At 38.0% G+C, this 16926-nt stretch overlaps 1 protein-coding gene across 1 annotated transcript in view; it reads right to left on the bottom strand.

Moving 5' to 3' along the window:
- Positions 1-4144: 4144 nt before the first annotated feature.
- The window catches only part of Ahr (aryl hydrocarbon receptor), a 43483-nt gene continuing 30701 nt past the window's right edge, over positions 4145-16926 (bottom strand). Inside the window, exons 7-11 of the mRNA XM_045136034.1 lie at positions 15927-16129; positions 14966-15075; positions 13514-13655; positions 10007-11243; positions 4145-6603 (exon numbers count right to left, since the gene is read on the bottom strand). Of these exons, the coding sequence (XP_044991969.1) occupies positions 6457-6603; positions 10007-11243; positions 13514-13655; positions 14966-15075; positions 15927-16129 (1839 nt within the window). The 3' untranslated portion in view covers positions 4145-6456. The remainder of the gene's footprint in view (positions 6604-10006; positions 11244-13513; positions 13656-14965; positions 15076-15926; positions 16130-16926) is intronic.

Here is a 16926-nt window from a genome sequence, read left to right as displayed (position 1 = left end):
GGGAAAAATAAATGCACTACAAAAGGAGATATAATGGAGTAAGAAGTTAACATAAGCCTAACAGATGAAAGTATAAATGATTGGGTTAGCTGTGAGGGTGGAAGTCATACTGCTAGTCATGGCCTAGTTTGGTTTTAAGCTTTCTGTTGTTCAAAATAAAAAGGTGCTTAATTACAATTTGATGAGGCGAAAACATGCTATTTTTCCAGTTCTAAGAATAAAAACAAAAGCATATGGACCTTTTCTAAGGGAGTTAAATATGATCCCTGATCCATATAGTAAGTACAGTCATGTGTCTCTAGAATGTTTTCCCCAGTAACTCTCTATGAAAACTAAAATTAAAAAGTATCCAACCAAGCCAGGAGTGGTGGCGCATGCCTTTAATCCCAGCACTCAGGAGGCAGAGGTAGGAGGATCACCGTGAGTTAGAGGCCACCCTGAGACTCCATAGTGAATTCTAGGTCAGTCTGGAATAGTGTGAGATCCTACCTTGAAAAAAAAAAAATATATATATATATATATATATATATATATATATATACACACATTTATATATATATATAAACAAACTCAGTAGAACTTTCTGCAGATTGGCAAAATATCAGAGCTGAACCACAAAGAGTTTTCTGATGGTTAAGCTTGATCAAAAGAAACTTTTAGAATATGCTTGTAAATGATACAGAAGGGCGACCACTGTGCAAAGCTCAGGTGCTAAAGCCTTCCCTGAAGTGGAAAGTCTGAACAAGGAACACAGTGGAGGTAGACAGCAAATTCTTACACACTGTGTTTGGTGGCGAACTGGCAGCTCACTTTAGCATGGGTAGAGGCTTGAGGTGTTTCACAAATCATATTTTAAAATGAGGACCCCAACCCATCTGAACACAGGAGAAGAATCAGGGATCTTTGATCACAGATGAGATTTTGTCACAGGACTTGCCTTGGAATCTTGGCACCATGCAAATTTGAAATATACCACATGCTAATTTCTTTGGGAAAATTTCAATGTACATTAACACATTAATGATTGGTAATAAATTTCTGCTCAAGCTTTCCTAAAATTTATTTGATTATTAAGTCCACATATTGGCATCTTATGTGACTTATGTCTATGTATAAAAAAAGCCTTAACAGCAAACAAAAGAATACTTTGTAGATTGTTTCTGAAAAGAGTGACTCAATGTGCTATTGGAGGTTAAAATTGCCAAGAAAATGTCATTATGAGGAATATTACAGTGAACTAAACAGTGGACCTTAACTCAAAACTCTTGCACACTCATATCCTGAGCATAATTCTTATCAATTTCCCTCAAATATATAAAAATGGAATATATAAAGTTTGTTTATTAGCCCAAAGTTTAGTAAAATTTTATATACTGAAAGCCTACTATTGGAAAATACTAATACTCAGAATTATAAGTTCCTTTCTATCTTATAAAAATCTTTGTGGTAACTTTTGAAATAAAAATTTAAATGCTGTATGAGTATTTCCTTACCAATTCAAGGAAAAGTTATCCAAATGTCCTATTATTATTATTATTATTATTTTTGTAAATTGAGAAATTCTTGTAGCTCCTTTAATGTTCACTTTGCAGTAAGGACTTTCCTTTGACATATACACCAGTGTAAGAATAACCCAGCAAATGGTCTTTGTGCAGAGGCACACATTAATTCTCCTGGGAAAAAGCAAAGATCCACTTAAAAGATTATCCTTCATTTCATTTGAATCAAGAAAGGATCTCTAGAAGTTTGGTCAAATCATTCTAAAATCTGGTTATATTAATTTACTACATAAATGAGGGTACTTTATTAAAAACAAACATTAAATATTTTAACTTTAGCTTCAATTTCCTCAGCTGTAGGAATAATTCCTCAATAGATGCAATAATGGTCACTCCACTGAATCTAAAAAAGACTTCGTTTAACATCTTCAAGATTTTTTTAAATGCTTCAAGAATTGTAAATGTGTGAAGCAAGCATGTATTTAAAAGTCATTGATTCAATTTTCATCATGCCCTATTACAAACCACCCTGAAATAAAATAGTTCCTTTATTTAAGGTTTTTCTTTCTGTGGTTTTGTTATCCAGAGTCAAGTGTGGTCTGAAAATATTAAATGGAAAGTTCCAGAACTATAAACTCACTTTACAGTGTCATAGTCAAAATCAAGTCCAGTAATAGGTTTGAAATTTCTGTGCCAATAAGACACTGAGAAAATATGTTATACTGTGTTCACAAAAAAAAATGGAATTATTTTTGACAGCCTTGGTCACTTGTTCTCGTTTAAAGGTCTCCTCCTAGGTCCTAGTAGGTACTAATATCCAAATAAAGGTTAAACCTTACTAATTTTTTCACGCAAAAAAATCTTATTTGCAGCGCTGCACGAAGCACCACCTAAATAACTTTATTAATTTTAAATGCTGAAAACATTTTAAGAAGTATAAATGATGAAACTTGTACAATGTCTAGCCTGCTTTAGTAAAGCCATTGTTTTTTGAGGAATCAAGCCAATTTGTGTGGTTAGTTGCAATGATCACTTTATTAGGGCCCTACTTTAGAAACATATGTGAGGCTGTAACGTATTCCCTGGCTGGGGACGTGAGGCAAACATCTGGAGGAGGCAGGGCTGTGGTTCGCTTTTCTACATGTCCTTGCCACCTGAGGCAAGGCTGGAGTCTCTGAGGCACCACTGTCATCCTGATTACGTGAAGGCGCTCTTGCAGGTAGAGATGTGAGGGTGAGGAGGGGCGAGAAGTACTGCTTAACCTACCTGATTCTTCTCTGCATAAGAGCTAAGTTATGGTAGCCAGGGAGAGCACACAGTACAGCTCTTCTATTTTTCTATCACTAATTATTGTAATGGAGAGGTTTCCAAGAGCATTGCTTACCTACTTCGAAACTACAGCCACTGGGGCTGGAGAGATGGGCTTAGCAGGCACTTGCCTTTAAAGCCAAAGTACTCAGGGTTGATTTCCCGGGGCCCACGCAAAGCTAGATGCACAGGGTGGCACATGTGTCTGGAGTTTCTTTGCAGTGGCTGGAGGCCCTGGCATGCCCATTCTCTCTGTCTGCCTCTCTCTCTTTCAAGTAAATAAAATACAAAAAAAAAAAGCTACAGCCATTGTATCAGTTCCTCTTAGCAGCTATAATAAATCAATATGCTAGTGACTTAAAACACTACAGGTGTATTATCTTTACAAGAGGAGAGAACACTTGTTTCAAAGTCCAGGAGCCAATAAGCCTGTTCCTTCTAAAAGCACGAGGGAGAACACTCTCCTAGTCTTGTGCCCGGGGGTGTCTGATTGCTTGGGTTGTGGTCCGCCATCTTCAACACTAGCTGCAAAGTATCTTCACATAGCTGCTCCCCTTTTCAGCTTCTGTTTCTTCTCCCCTTCTCACTCTTGTCTTCCTCTCCTAAGGACTGTTGAGGATTACACTGAATATTCTCAGGTAACCTGGGATACCCTTTTTTACTAGTCAGCATTTCTTCCCTGTAACAAAACACTTGATAAAGTGTATAATTCATGGCTTCAGAGACTTGAGTTCATGGATTCTTGGTCATATCATTACCTAGTAGTCATGCAGGAGGGTGTGGCTGAGAAGGCCTGCTCACTTCTTGGTGTTCAGGAAGTAGAGAGAGCAGAGGAGTTGTGGTTACAAAGCTGCTTTCCAGGGCACATCCTCAATGGCCTAATTTCCTCCCACTACCTACCTCCCAAAGGTTCCTCCACTTCCCAATAGACCACTGGAGAGTTAGAAAGCCTTCAACACAAGGGTTTTGGAGGAACTTTCATATCCAAACCACAGCATGTGGCCACCATCGTAATGCAAACTGTTGTGGACTATAATCTCATATGGTACATGACTATATGGAATTCTTTAAAGTTGTTGCTGTTCCGATCAAATAGTGAAAACTAAGCATATTATTAAACAAGAGTTTATGTAAAGACAAAAATATCTAGGGGAAAAACTAGATACGGAGTTTATGAATTGCTGACTTAACACATCCTTAGTACTATAATTACCTGCACACCTAACATAGTTATAATGCTATCCCACAGAAAACCATTTCCTTTTTATGCACAAAAAGAATTTACATTAAAACCTTTTTATACTTGGTGATTATTTTATTACCATATACATATATATAGTTTACATTTTTCTTTGAGGATAAGTAAACAAAAATCTATGCATGTTATCTATAAGCAGTAACAGTTTGAAGGACACTAAAAAGCTATGATAATATACCTAAAACCTATTAATACTGAAAATGCAAGTTTGTGCATAGTAATGACAAAAGTTTTGTAATACATTGGAATAGCTGATAAATCTTCAGGTATCTGTAGGAACAACATGGGAAGGGAATGCTCAATTAGACCACAACCTGAGATGTACATTTTATCTAGAAAGAAATCCCTCATTGTAAGAGGGTAGTTATGATTCTTTCTGTTTGGCACTTAGCAATACAGACAAAGGTATATTTGGTTTAATGTGATTTTATTGTTATTATTTTTTAGTTATTTATATAGATAAAAATATACAATATTGCTTTTAAAATTTAATAAGTGTATAATTGAATGTCATCATATTCACAATTTTTAAAAGCATATTTTTTAAACTAAACAATTCATCTGGTAACATATGGAAGACACTAACAAAAATAGTTTACAGGAAGATTTTACTAAAAAGCTTAAATGTGAAAATTAGAATACTAACCTAGACCACTGGTCTAAATCTTTAGGGATACCTCATGCTGAAAATAAATTATGAAATGCTTTAGACAAATTTTTCAGCACCTCATCAGAGTTTTGACTGAAAATGCAAAGAACTGGGAGATCCTTCACCCCAAGCCATGATTATGAACATTTAATATAAAGAAATTAAAATGTGTTTTAATATATCTCAGTTTGAGATCCCATCAGATTTTTAAATAATATATGAAAGTAATTCTATTCCTTTCAGATACTATGTCTGAAAAAAGCAATGGCAAGGACCAGCCTTTTTTTTTTTTCTTGAAATCATTTGAGAGCAATAAATTTGGTAGGGTAATTAATTTGACTTCTTGGTGGTAAAGATTATGATGTCATAAAACAACTTAAAGAATGGAGGTAAACAAACTGTGTTTATCTTTTTCTTAATACCAATGAAAAGCAGTTTAATTATTATTTGGTTTCTTCAGAACAGTCACTGATATGATATGTAAAATACAAATTATGTTTATATATGAGGTATGGCCTATTCTTAAATGAAATAATGAGAATATTTTACAAATAATTTTGTTCATTATATTTATACAGTGCACTAACTTGTTCATTACAATACTTTGCACCAAACATTGCTATCTTCAATCTTAACACTCCTCAAATATGAGAAAAACAAATAGCTTCCACTTTTTTTAAAGAGTGAAATTTAAAAGTCAATATGATACATAATAAAAGATTATAGATCCAAGATAGTTTTAAAAGACAATGTATATACAATGAAATAAGTGCTTTGCATAACTTAACTAGAACTAGACAAAACTTCTACTTCTCTTCTTCATTGCAATTTGATGAACATGGCTGCATTTATCTGCAGTTTTTCATCCTGTAACATTCAATTATCACGGTGGAGATTTCAGTGACAGTCAACAGTGCTATTATGTCACTCTTCTAATTACTGTTGAAAGTTAAGTGCTACTCTTTTAATATACTTGTAATAACTAAGAAATAATTTGGGAAACATTTCACTTTCAAATATTTCAACATAAGGCACATAGCAACATTGAAAGTCTAGAAGCAACTATATTACATAATAAATAATTATCTTTTTGTTCAATATTTGCCCTTTACTTGAAGAAAGTGGGTGAGTAGTGCAGTTAAAATGTGCCTGAATTAACAAAAATAATTGGATTTAAGAAATTCAATAATATTTGTGCAGAAAGAATATTAATTTTACAAGAGGAAAAGAACATTTTCTATAAAATATCCGTCTTACAGTGTAAGGTAGAAGACAACGTGAGGCACTTGGATTGACAGTGCAGAAAGCAAGCCTTGAAACTATCTTCTTATAAAAGCACCAACCATTTAACATCTGAGAGAAAAGCAGACGCTAAAAATATAGGGAAATCAATTAGTCCTGTAACTTTGTATTTGGTATATTAATGAGAATCCAGAAGATAAAATCACAGTACTTCATGCAAGGGGAGACCCCTCTAACTCCAAGAGTCCTACAGCACCCTGACAGGAGCCATGTGCACGCTCTGTGGTGGCAGAATGACGAGAGATTCAGCCACTCCCCCAGTACATGTTATTTTTAATATCAGGCATAAGCAATGACATTATTTTTTAATCTTCTTTTCTAAATACAAAGATTAAAAATTGGTTTGGAATAAATGCTGATGTACATTAACTATCTTAGTGTCCTGTGATCCTTCAAAACTAATTTGATCCAAGAAGCAAGGTGAAAATGGGCTTGAATGATTACAGGAATCCACTGGGTGTGAGGTCAGGGCAAGGCCTGGCTTCAGCTGGATGATGAAGGGGCTGGAGACCCACGGCAGCCTGAGGGTGACTTGTGCTGCTGAATTCAGCCGGGTAGGTTTCATTTAAAACATCTCCGTTCTGAAACTGAAAACAAACATAGCAATGTACTTGCTAGAATGGATATATATCACTGATGTCTTCAACACTACAGAACATATGAATAAAAATATTTTATACTATTAGGCCCACATGTTGCTCATCTTTAAACTCTTTTACTGCTGCTGAACATTACATCTTTCACTCGAGGAAGACATATTGCAAACACATTATAATTTAGTTTCACTTATAACCTTTGAGTCTCTCAGTAATTTTGTAGGAAATGTTGAAAAGGGCTCAGACAAGCAACACAATTTCAGATGGCTCTTCGGTAGGACAGGAATTGGAGGATCACTGAGGATTGTCACAGTGACGTTAAACGCTGTGTCCTAAGTAGCTTTGCTCCATCCACACCTGACCCCAGTCCAGCCCCTCCTGTCAGTGCGCTGCCTGTCCTAGGATGACTGCCCTGGACTCTCCCCAGAATGGACAGTTTGGGTTTTCTAAAGGTCTCTGGACAGTCCTACAATATCATACCATTAATTGATTCATGATTTCATTAATCAACTTACTTGTAATATGCTTTTTGTTAATGACTGCTACAAAAACCGTTGTCTCAATTAGAATCAAGTTACCAGATAAAAAATGGTCTATTTTTTAAAAAAAATGCAAGGGTGGGTACATAGTTTTGAAAGCTTTTACAGAATGTAATTAACATTTACAGAATCCTTATATTGTAGTACATAGCTACAGAAACATGGAAACTTTCAAGTCAAAATAAAAGTATCTTTAGTTGCTCTAAATAAAATTTGCTTTCCTTATTAATTTTGAAGGGTAGGGATAAGCAGATAGGCAACTGCTCGATCATCGAGCTACACCTTGACCTTTTGTACTGTTTTGTTGTTGAGTTTTTTATGCACATTTTATGTGTGGGCACCATCATTCCCCTCCTCTCTGCCCCCATTCCCCTGAGGAGGGTTGGTATTCACCATGGGGTTAGGGGTGACAAGATGTGAGAAGAGCAGCCAGTCATTGTGGGGGGGGGGGCGCAATGCCTCTGGACATTCCCTTCCACTCTGTGGCTCTTACAATCTTTCTATTCCTTCTTCCACAAAGTTCCCTGAGCTGTGGTGGGTGTGTTTTAAGTCTACTTGGGTGTTGCTGTCAGAAGCTTCTGGATTTCTGTTTTGGTATGTTTTGAGTATCCTCAGTGTTTATCTCCCCTTTTGAATTTTTTATTTTTGTGTCCCACTTAGCCTCGAACTAAGGATTTCATGGTAGCCTTACACTCACTCTGTAGCCCGGGCTGGCTTTCAAATTCTCATCTTCTTGCCTCATCCTCCTAGAACTGGGATTACAGGCTTGCTCCAGCAGCTCATCTTAAAATCTACTTCCCTTTAGGCTTTAGGAAATAAACCAATGATTATTTTGAAAATACTCAAAACATGCAGTTGATAAAAAGTATAAAATCAAATCTATCTTCTACAAGTGGTAACTGCTAAGCTTCAAGTGCGAAGTCATATTATTTAGGTTTTAATTTTTTTTCTCATTATTCATAGCATAGCTGCTATTATCTTTAAAATTGAGCCATGTTGGGTTCGTTTTAGGTCTGCTTCAGTGATGAGGTCTTGGGAGCCTCTGTGTCTCTGGATATCTGCTTTGGTAGGAGTTGAGTGTTCTCTGTGTCTATCTCCTTCACCCTTGTGCTGGTACCAGGTTCACCAAGAAAGCAGCACTCTTGCTTACTGTAAAGAACAGTGCTATAAAGAGAAACATAACAAGAGCCATGCTTACAACTTTCATAATTATTTTGTTAATAATAATCCAGGAGTCACATTAGAAAAGTAAGAAGTCCAGTATACAAGCTCACACCTGCAATCCCAGCCCAGCCAGGGTGGTCAGCTGAGGAGGAAGAATTCAAGTATGAGGTCAGCCTGGGCTACAGTAAGACCCCTGTCTCAAAGGGAAAAAAAAGTATGAAGAAACAAGCTGACTTAATTCTAATAATATATTTAAGGTAATAAAGGTAAAATGTATCACTTCAACATATGACTAGTTTTAAAAACTGAGGTATTTTACATGCTCTTTTCCAAGCCAAATCTTGAAATCCAATATGCATTTCACACTACAGAACATTTCAATTTGGACTAGCTACAATTCAAGTGGCTCAGCAGCCCCCTCGTAAGCCGTGGTTATGCTGAGGGAATGACTATGCACGTCTACGGAAGGAATGTTTCCACACTGAGAAAGAAGCACAGGTAGTGGGAAGTGAGTGAAGAAGTCCTGCAGCGCTGGCCAACCTCCTATTTGAAATGCTACTTGACACAACCCACTCTGTGCAGTTTACCAGCCAGTGCGCAATGTTGTGTGAGCATGTCAGTAATTTCTCTTTGATTTTGTTTCTTTCAATTGACACATGGCAGTTCATCTTGACAGGTTACCAGGTGGCATGTTAATGCATTTATAGAATGTACAATGATACAATCAGGCCCATGATTCTATCCATTACCTTGAACATTTGTCATGTGCTGATAACATCTGAAATCTTTTCTTCCAATTATTCTGAAGCATACAGTAAGTTACTGCTAACTACAGTCATCCTAATCTATGACAGTATGCTAGAAGTTATTGCTGCTGTCTATTTTTTCCTATACTCAATAACCAAATTCATTCTGTTCTGCTGTCCCAGCCACTGGGAACCTCTGTTCTGTTGTATACTTCTATAAAATCTACTTTGTAAATGTCCACACGAGAAATACAGAATTTGTATGTGTATGGCTTACTTCATTCTGTATGATTTCCTCCTGGGTGATCAAAGAAAGCAGCTGTTGTAATTAATTGACTTATTTTTGTTACTTATAACATTTTCAATTAAATGACAAAGGAGTGAACGTATGTTAAAATATTTTTAGTTATGTGCTGCTTGGGGTTTTGATGGCAATGCAAACAATAAAACTGAGACACTTGGTGTGATCCTCCAGTCAGGCCACGTGGAGGGAACAGCCAGAGACTCTGGAGAGCCCAGGCCTGGGTGCTCCGGGAAAGCAGGACAAGGCACTCCAGAAAAGCACACTGACCTTTGACTGAACCCTTTTAAACAGAAATGAAAAGTTTTGAAATTATTTCTAGAAGTCAAATCCACTTTTCAGACTTGAATCTTAAACAATCAAGAGAGATAAATCAAATCCTCTGGACATACTTTTCACACATCTCATAAGGCACTTTACATCATCTACTTATTCGCATCTCTCTTATTTTGTCTTCAAAATTTAAGTAACTATGTAAGTAAAACAACAGGAAAAGCACAGGCATCTAAATCGAATAATTCTTCTAGATGGAATTGCAATCCTTACAAGACACTGCAATAGAGATGAAAATCAACTTAGAATTCATGTCTATTTATTCATATGATAAGAAGAGCCCCTGAAGAGTTCACTCTGCCAACCCTTACCTTGTGCAGAAAAGTCTGGGGGCCGGGACCCGCGGGGCTGTAGTGCATGGGCCCCGCAGGGGCATGCTGCGCTTCTGGCTGGCAAGGATACATTGACAGAGCCCCAGCATAATACGTCTGTGGAGTGACCACGCTCGACTGGGGAACCACTCCATGATTTTGGTTTTCAGGAGCTTGTAAACAAGTAACAAAATCTTCTATATTGGACATACTAGGGTATAGGGATGGTTCGAAATTCCCTACAGGGAAGTCCAGCTGCGTACACTTGGAATGCTGTGGTAACACAGACTGACTGCAGGGAATGAAGTTCGGTGTGTAAGGCAGAGCGTCCATCTCAGGCTTGTGGGGAAACTCCTGACCAGTCCTCTGCATGCCCGAGAAGACACCGCACTGCCCCAGGTCTGGCTGTGGGCAGCTGAAAGGCACGGTGGGGTTCGAGTTCCAGTTTGTGAACATGCTGTTGACCTGCATGTGCCTCATCTTCTGACAGAGCTGCTGGTGGGGCTCCGCGGCTGCCTGCTGCGGCTGGGGCTGCGGCTGGGGCTGCAGCATGCAGCTGGAGGTCAGAGGCCCGGGCTGCGGCTGCGGCTGCGGCTGCGGCTGCTGGCTCCCTGCACTCAGGAAGGTAGGCTTATTTAAGGAATCCTGGACGAACGTCAGGATCTCATCAGTCAGATCAAGGTCTCTAAAGTCATCGTCACCAGAAAAGTCACTTCTGAAAAACTCCTCATTCTGCATGCATTTGATGTCATCAAAATCTACTCCTAGGTTTTTCATTATGCTATACAATTCACTATGTTTATTATCTGGAGAAAGCCCTGTATGACCTGCAGCGAAGGCAGGGTTCCTGTCCTGACAATGTCCAATTTGCTCATGTTTCGGCATAGTGTCATTTCCTGTTGCCGCAATAGTATCTTGCCAGTGACTGCATCCGCTCAGGGAGTCATTAAACAAATTCCTTTCCAACGGTGCAGTGCTGGAAGCAGGACAGAGATAGATAGACTCATCTTGGTGCATAATGGCACCTATGATGGAACTGGGATGGAGAGACTCCTTATTTGAGAGTGACGGGGTGGTGCAGTCTTTTCCACCAGTGCTGGGCTTAGTCCGTAGTGGTAAAGGATCCATCACGGAAGAGAAGGGGCTGGAGGCCTCGTACAACACAGCTTCGCCCGTGGCGAACATGAAGGGCAGCGTCATGCTCCGCTTGCGTAAATGCTCTCTTCCTTCTTCTTCTCTGCAATTGTGTCCAAGAAAGCATACATACATTAGGAAGTATGTGTATGTTGTGGCACACGTATTATGCACGTTATATTTTATACACATATGTGTATATGTTATCTGTCCATTAGGTAGTTTACCACAAGCGTTTTAAATAAGGTACTTTTAAAAAGAGGAAAGGTGAGTAAAAGGTACAACTGCTGAGTCTGACATCCAGAACATGTACTTTTATTTTGACTTACATTAGTCTCATGGCTGATGGTGCATAGCTATTTCTGAGGCACTTATGATTAGATTCCCCCCACTCCAAAAAAAAAAAAAAAAACTTAGTACAAGAGCTAATTCTGACCTCATACTGTACTATTAATCTGACATCTTACAGTAAAAAAATAAATGTCGGGCTGGAGAGATGGCTTAGCAGTTAAGCGCTTGCCTGTGAAGCCTAAGGACCCGGTTCGAGGCTTGATTCCCCAGGACCCACATTAGCCAGATGCACAAGGGGGTGCACATGTCTGGAGTTCGTTTGCAGTGGCTGGAAGCCCTGGCGCGCCCATTCTCTCTCTCTCTCTCTCTCTCTCTCTCTCTCTCAATCTCTCTCTCCTCCTCCTCTCAGTCACTCTCAAATAAATAAATTTAAAAATTTTTTAAAATTTTAAAAAATAAATGTATGTGTTCTCTAAATATGTAAATGAGTTGTAGGAATTTAGGAATTTGACTAGAAAAATGCATGTCTAAATAAACCAGTGAAATCTATATGAAAAATATGGGCATAACTAGCAATATGAAAATATTTTTATGTTCTTGCAAAATAATACATAAATTAAGGCACTGAGAAAATATGTTATATACATATAATTTATTATTTTTAAATATTTTATTTATTTATTTGAGAGAGATAGAGAGAGAGGTATAATGGACACACCAGGGCCTCTAGCCACTGCAAACAAACTCAATATGCATGCAAGCACCACCTTGTGCATCTGGCTTTACGTGGGAACTCGGGAATCAAACCTGGGTCTTCAGGCTTCGCAGGCAAGTGCCTTAACTGCTGTACCATGTCTCCAGCCTGTATAATTTAGTATTAAAAAAAATTTGGCAGGTTGGAGACATGGCTTAGTGGCTTAGCAGTTAAGGTGCTTGCCTGAAAAGCTAAAGGACCTAGGTTCAATTCCCCAGGATCCACGTAAGCCAGATGCACAAGGAGGTACGTGCATCTAGAGTTCGTTTGCAGAGGTTGAAGGACCTGGCATGCCCATTCTTTTTCTCTCTCATAAATAAAATAAATTAATTAATTAAAAATTGAGAAAAAAATCAAATTTAGGGTTGGAGAGATGGCTTAGCAGTTATGGTGCATGCAGGCAAAAGCCAAAGGGTCTAGGTTCAGTTCTCCAGTACCCATGTTAAGCTAGATGCACAAGGAGGCACCTATGTCTGGAGTTTGTTTGCAGTGGCTAGATGCCTTAGTGCAGCCATTCTCTCTATCTGCCTCTTTCTCTATCTCTCAAATAAATAAATAAAATATTTTAAAAATTAAAATAAAATTTTACATCTTATAAATAAAAAGCTCAATAAGTCTAAGAAGCAAACAAGTCAACAGAAAACTAGATAAATGTTATGAACTTACACTTCCTAATGGAAAATGTTCTAGAAAGATGTGAAGAGATGCCCTGCCTTATTACTACGAATAAAGTAAAAACAAATAATCTCTCCTAACAACTAACTGAACCAGCACACAAAAATATCAACAAACATATGAATGAATGATCTGGGCAACTGATGCTGATATAAATGACACCATAATTCTAAGCAACAGGGCATGTGTGATTTGAAAGATATTTTATCAACATCTGCCACATATTAGATCATAAAATAAGCCACCATGTATTTCAAAGTATGAAAATCCATTCAGAGAAATGTCTGACTCCCATGAAATTAAGCTAAAATTCTAAAAGAACTAGAAAATTTCCCTAACATCAAAAAGTATAGTAATAACACTTTCTAAAAAAGAATCATGAAAAGTGTAATTAGAATAAAAACTATCAAAGCTATTTTTAACAAAGCTTATCAATTCAGCCATCTCCACAACTCTAACTTTTGCCCACTTTGATTTTATTTCAGTTTTTCAATCTTTATTTCCCGGTCCAAGTACCTTAGAAATATTTAAATGTTTATATCAAACTTCTGAATATTAAAGTTAGTGTTAAATACTTATATTTTCATGTAAGACAACACATAAACTGCTATTAAGAAAGAAAACCAGGGAATATTCTAAGTTTTTGTGCTTACGTCAGAGGTCTCTGAGTAGCGATGATATAATCTGGTCTTCCATTTTTATAAACTAACCGCGCATTAGACTGGACCCATGTCCACCGATTATGCTTTGCAAGAAGCCTGAAAACTGTCATGCCACTTTCTCCAGTCTTAATCACTGAAATAAAATTTAAAGAGAAGGTTATCAAACCCCAAGTCAATAGCTTAAAGAAAATCTCTGAAGCAAAGCCTCTGTGACATACTTCCAGAGGCACTTCGTTTATCTCCATGATGGTTAAACATCCTGGCAATATTCAATAATGGTTAATATATTAAAAGGCATGGAAACAGTTCTTTAAAGTTGGTTTTTCTTGTTTCAGGTGAAGCTTAAGATGAAAAATGTTAACAAGACCAAGCACAAAGAATTTTGGTGCTACGTGGTTTGGCTTGGAAGAAAAGTTAAGATAAGAATCCTTTTCATCAACAGAGACTGTGTCTAAAAGGAGATGGTAAAAACCCAACCGCTGAAGACAGTATGCGCTGCAGTTACAGGATGCTGAGAATCCAAGCTGGAACTGTGCTGGAAGCTTCTATCCTGCTGAGTAGCTGTCACGTTGCTGGAAGGTTCTGTGCAGGTTGGGGACGAGTCATCAACAACCCTGCCCACCAGTCGAGATTTACTCAGTGCTGCAACAGTGGCATGACCTGCTTCCTGACAGGATGTGAAGTTTGCTCCCTTGGAAGGTAATTTATGAATGGTGCTGAAAACCTAGTCAAAAGACTGTGGCTGAGGAGCACATAGGCCTGAGTAGAGAAGCCACTTCTGTTGTTTGATTAAATGGATATGTTATGCCCATCAAACTGCCCCCTAAATACTTATGTTTATTTACTTACATTCCATGCATACATACACCTTTGGTCAGAGGAGCAACTTTCTGCAGTAGGTGGCAACTACCGGGGAGACTCAAGCTCACCCACCTGCTAAGAGTAAGTGACTTTTGAGTACTCAACTCTAACAAGGGTCTATAGAGAATCCTCTCCAAGGCTCAGAGGACGATGTGGAAGAGGAAGTAACACAAGAGCCAGAGACTGGGGAGGAGTGCTGCGTAATGCGGTCTGTCTTCCACACACGGCATGGCCATTGCATTCATGACCTCACGGCAGCTGTTGTTACCCGCACAAGACCTGCACACAAGCGGGCCCATCGACCTTCCCTCATGTATGGAATTAGGCCCCAGCTCCCTAAGGAGTTATTACAGTTAGTGATGATTGCTGGAGGAGGGGAAGATAGGTGCTTCAGTGGAATAACCATTGGTAAATTCCCTTGCCTGTATTATGGTAAACAACCCCCTACCTATGCTCATGCAAACACACACACACACACACACACACACACACACACACATACACACACACACACACACACACACACACACACAGAATGTATCAAAAAGTAGAAGTGGGACAAGGAAAGGGACGGGCACTTACTGCGGATGTGGGATTCCGCACAGTAGAGCATGTCGGCCGCGTGGATGAACTGATATCCTGATCCCCGCGTGCAGAGCTCTACTTCAGTGTAGCCCAGGACAATCTGCCCTCTGTGTTCCAAGAAGGAGAGACAGAAATGGATCTCAGTTTAAAGTGGACAGGAGCATTTCACTAGTTATATGCTTCACTTGACATGCCAAATCTCCTATCAACAGATAGAAAAATTAACTACATCTATGTACAGTGATCTTTATTGCTCAGGGCTGGAAATTTAATTTTTAGCCCATGTTCTCCTTATTCATGAAAATATTGTTAATGGCTTTATTCAAGCCATTAACATTAACATGACCAAAAGTGAATCTAAAACAAATTCTATCATAAAAATCTGGAATGCTTACACTCTACTATATATATATGCACATATATTTTTGGTTTTTCAAGGTAGGGTCTTGCTGTAGTCCAGGCTATCCTGGAATTCACTATGGAGTCTCAGGATGGCCTTGAACTCATGGCGATCTTCCTACCTCTGCCTCCCGAGTGCTGGGATTAAAGGTGTGCACCATCATGCCCAGCTTTAATTTTTGAGGACAGGATATATCAAATTGCCTCCATGCATTTCCAAATCAGAGAGAAGAATTACTGTCATATTTTTATATGTGAATTATTGTCATCATTCCATTACATAATTTTTAATAGATACTAAACTCCTAAAGGTAAAATTTAAATATATTCATACAGAATACAAAAATAAACCAATAATAAAGGTGAACAGAAGAATGAGTTTTTCAAGTACTATATAAAATTACAAAATACATTGATCTACGAGACTAATGAACTTACCTTATTTACCATAGGAAAAGAAAATAAATAATAGCTAACAAAGAATTAAATAATGCTAAATTCTATACTATATACTTGACATAATACACTGATGAAATAAAAGTGAAAGCATCTCACTTACTTGGCGTCACAACCAGTTGGTGTGAAGTCCAGCTTGTGTTTGGTTCTAAAGATAAAATTTTTGGTTCGAATTTCAAGTATGGACGGCGGCTGCAGGGGAGTAGCTATTGCAAACAAAGCCAGCTGCGGAGGGAGGATTGCCCCATCCTTCCCTTTCTTGTTTTGCCCGTGAAGATATTTTAATCTCCCTTGGAAATTCATTGCCTTACAAAGAGAATTCATTACAATTGGTACTATGAAAAAAGCATCATTTTCAGTGTTCACATCATTACAGTTTCTAGAGCTCTTTACATTGGCACAAGCATTCCAAAGGAGGAGATCTGTTTGGCTTTTCACTCCTCTCTCCACAGAAAGCCCATTAAAACTATTCTGAAATAACCAGGATTGAATACTCCAAAGAAACTGAGAAATGAACCACTCCTTAGTTCAGTAGTCATAACAGATGCATCCATATCATTTTCTGTGCCTGAAACTGATTTATCCTTTTTACTTGACACACATGTCTGTACATATACTGAGCAATCACATATATGTCTTAGATGAATGAGTGCTGATGAAATCATAAAGTACTTATTAGTTATCAAATATGTATAATAAATATGCTGTAGCTTATAGTAAGTAATCTTTCCTACACAGACAGAATACAATTTTATTGTAACACTACGATGAACCCTATGAAAGTACGTAAGGAATGCAGAGCTCTATTAAAGAAACATTGTTTTCAAAGATAGAGGAAACAATAATTTAAGCTTGAATTTGGTTAATCATCTCAGAGGATGATTTTGGCATCAATGCTGATAGCAGCAGAAGGCAGAAAAGATACTTTCAACACAGAAATTCCACTTCAGAAATATATACTAAATGATTTGGACACTAGTACTAGAAAAATATCTCAATGTACAACTCTAACCCATGGCTTCTCACAGAAATGAATCGAGGCTGGAGAGATAGCTTAGTGGTTAAGGTCTTGCTCTCAAAGCCTAAGGATCCAGGTTCAATTC

This window comes from Jaculus jaculus, chromosome 16, assembly GCF_020740685.1.
Source record: "Jaculus jaculus isolate mJacJac1 chromosome 16, mJacJac1.mat.Y.cur, whole genome shotgun sequence".
Lineage (NCBI taxonomy): Eukaryota > Metazoa > Chordata > Mammalia > Rodentia > Dipodidae > Jaculus > Jaculus jaculus.
Note: the sequence above shows the minus strand (reverse complement) of the source record. Positions and strands in the feature narration are given on the sequence as shown.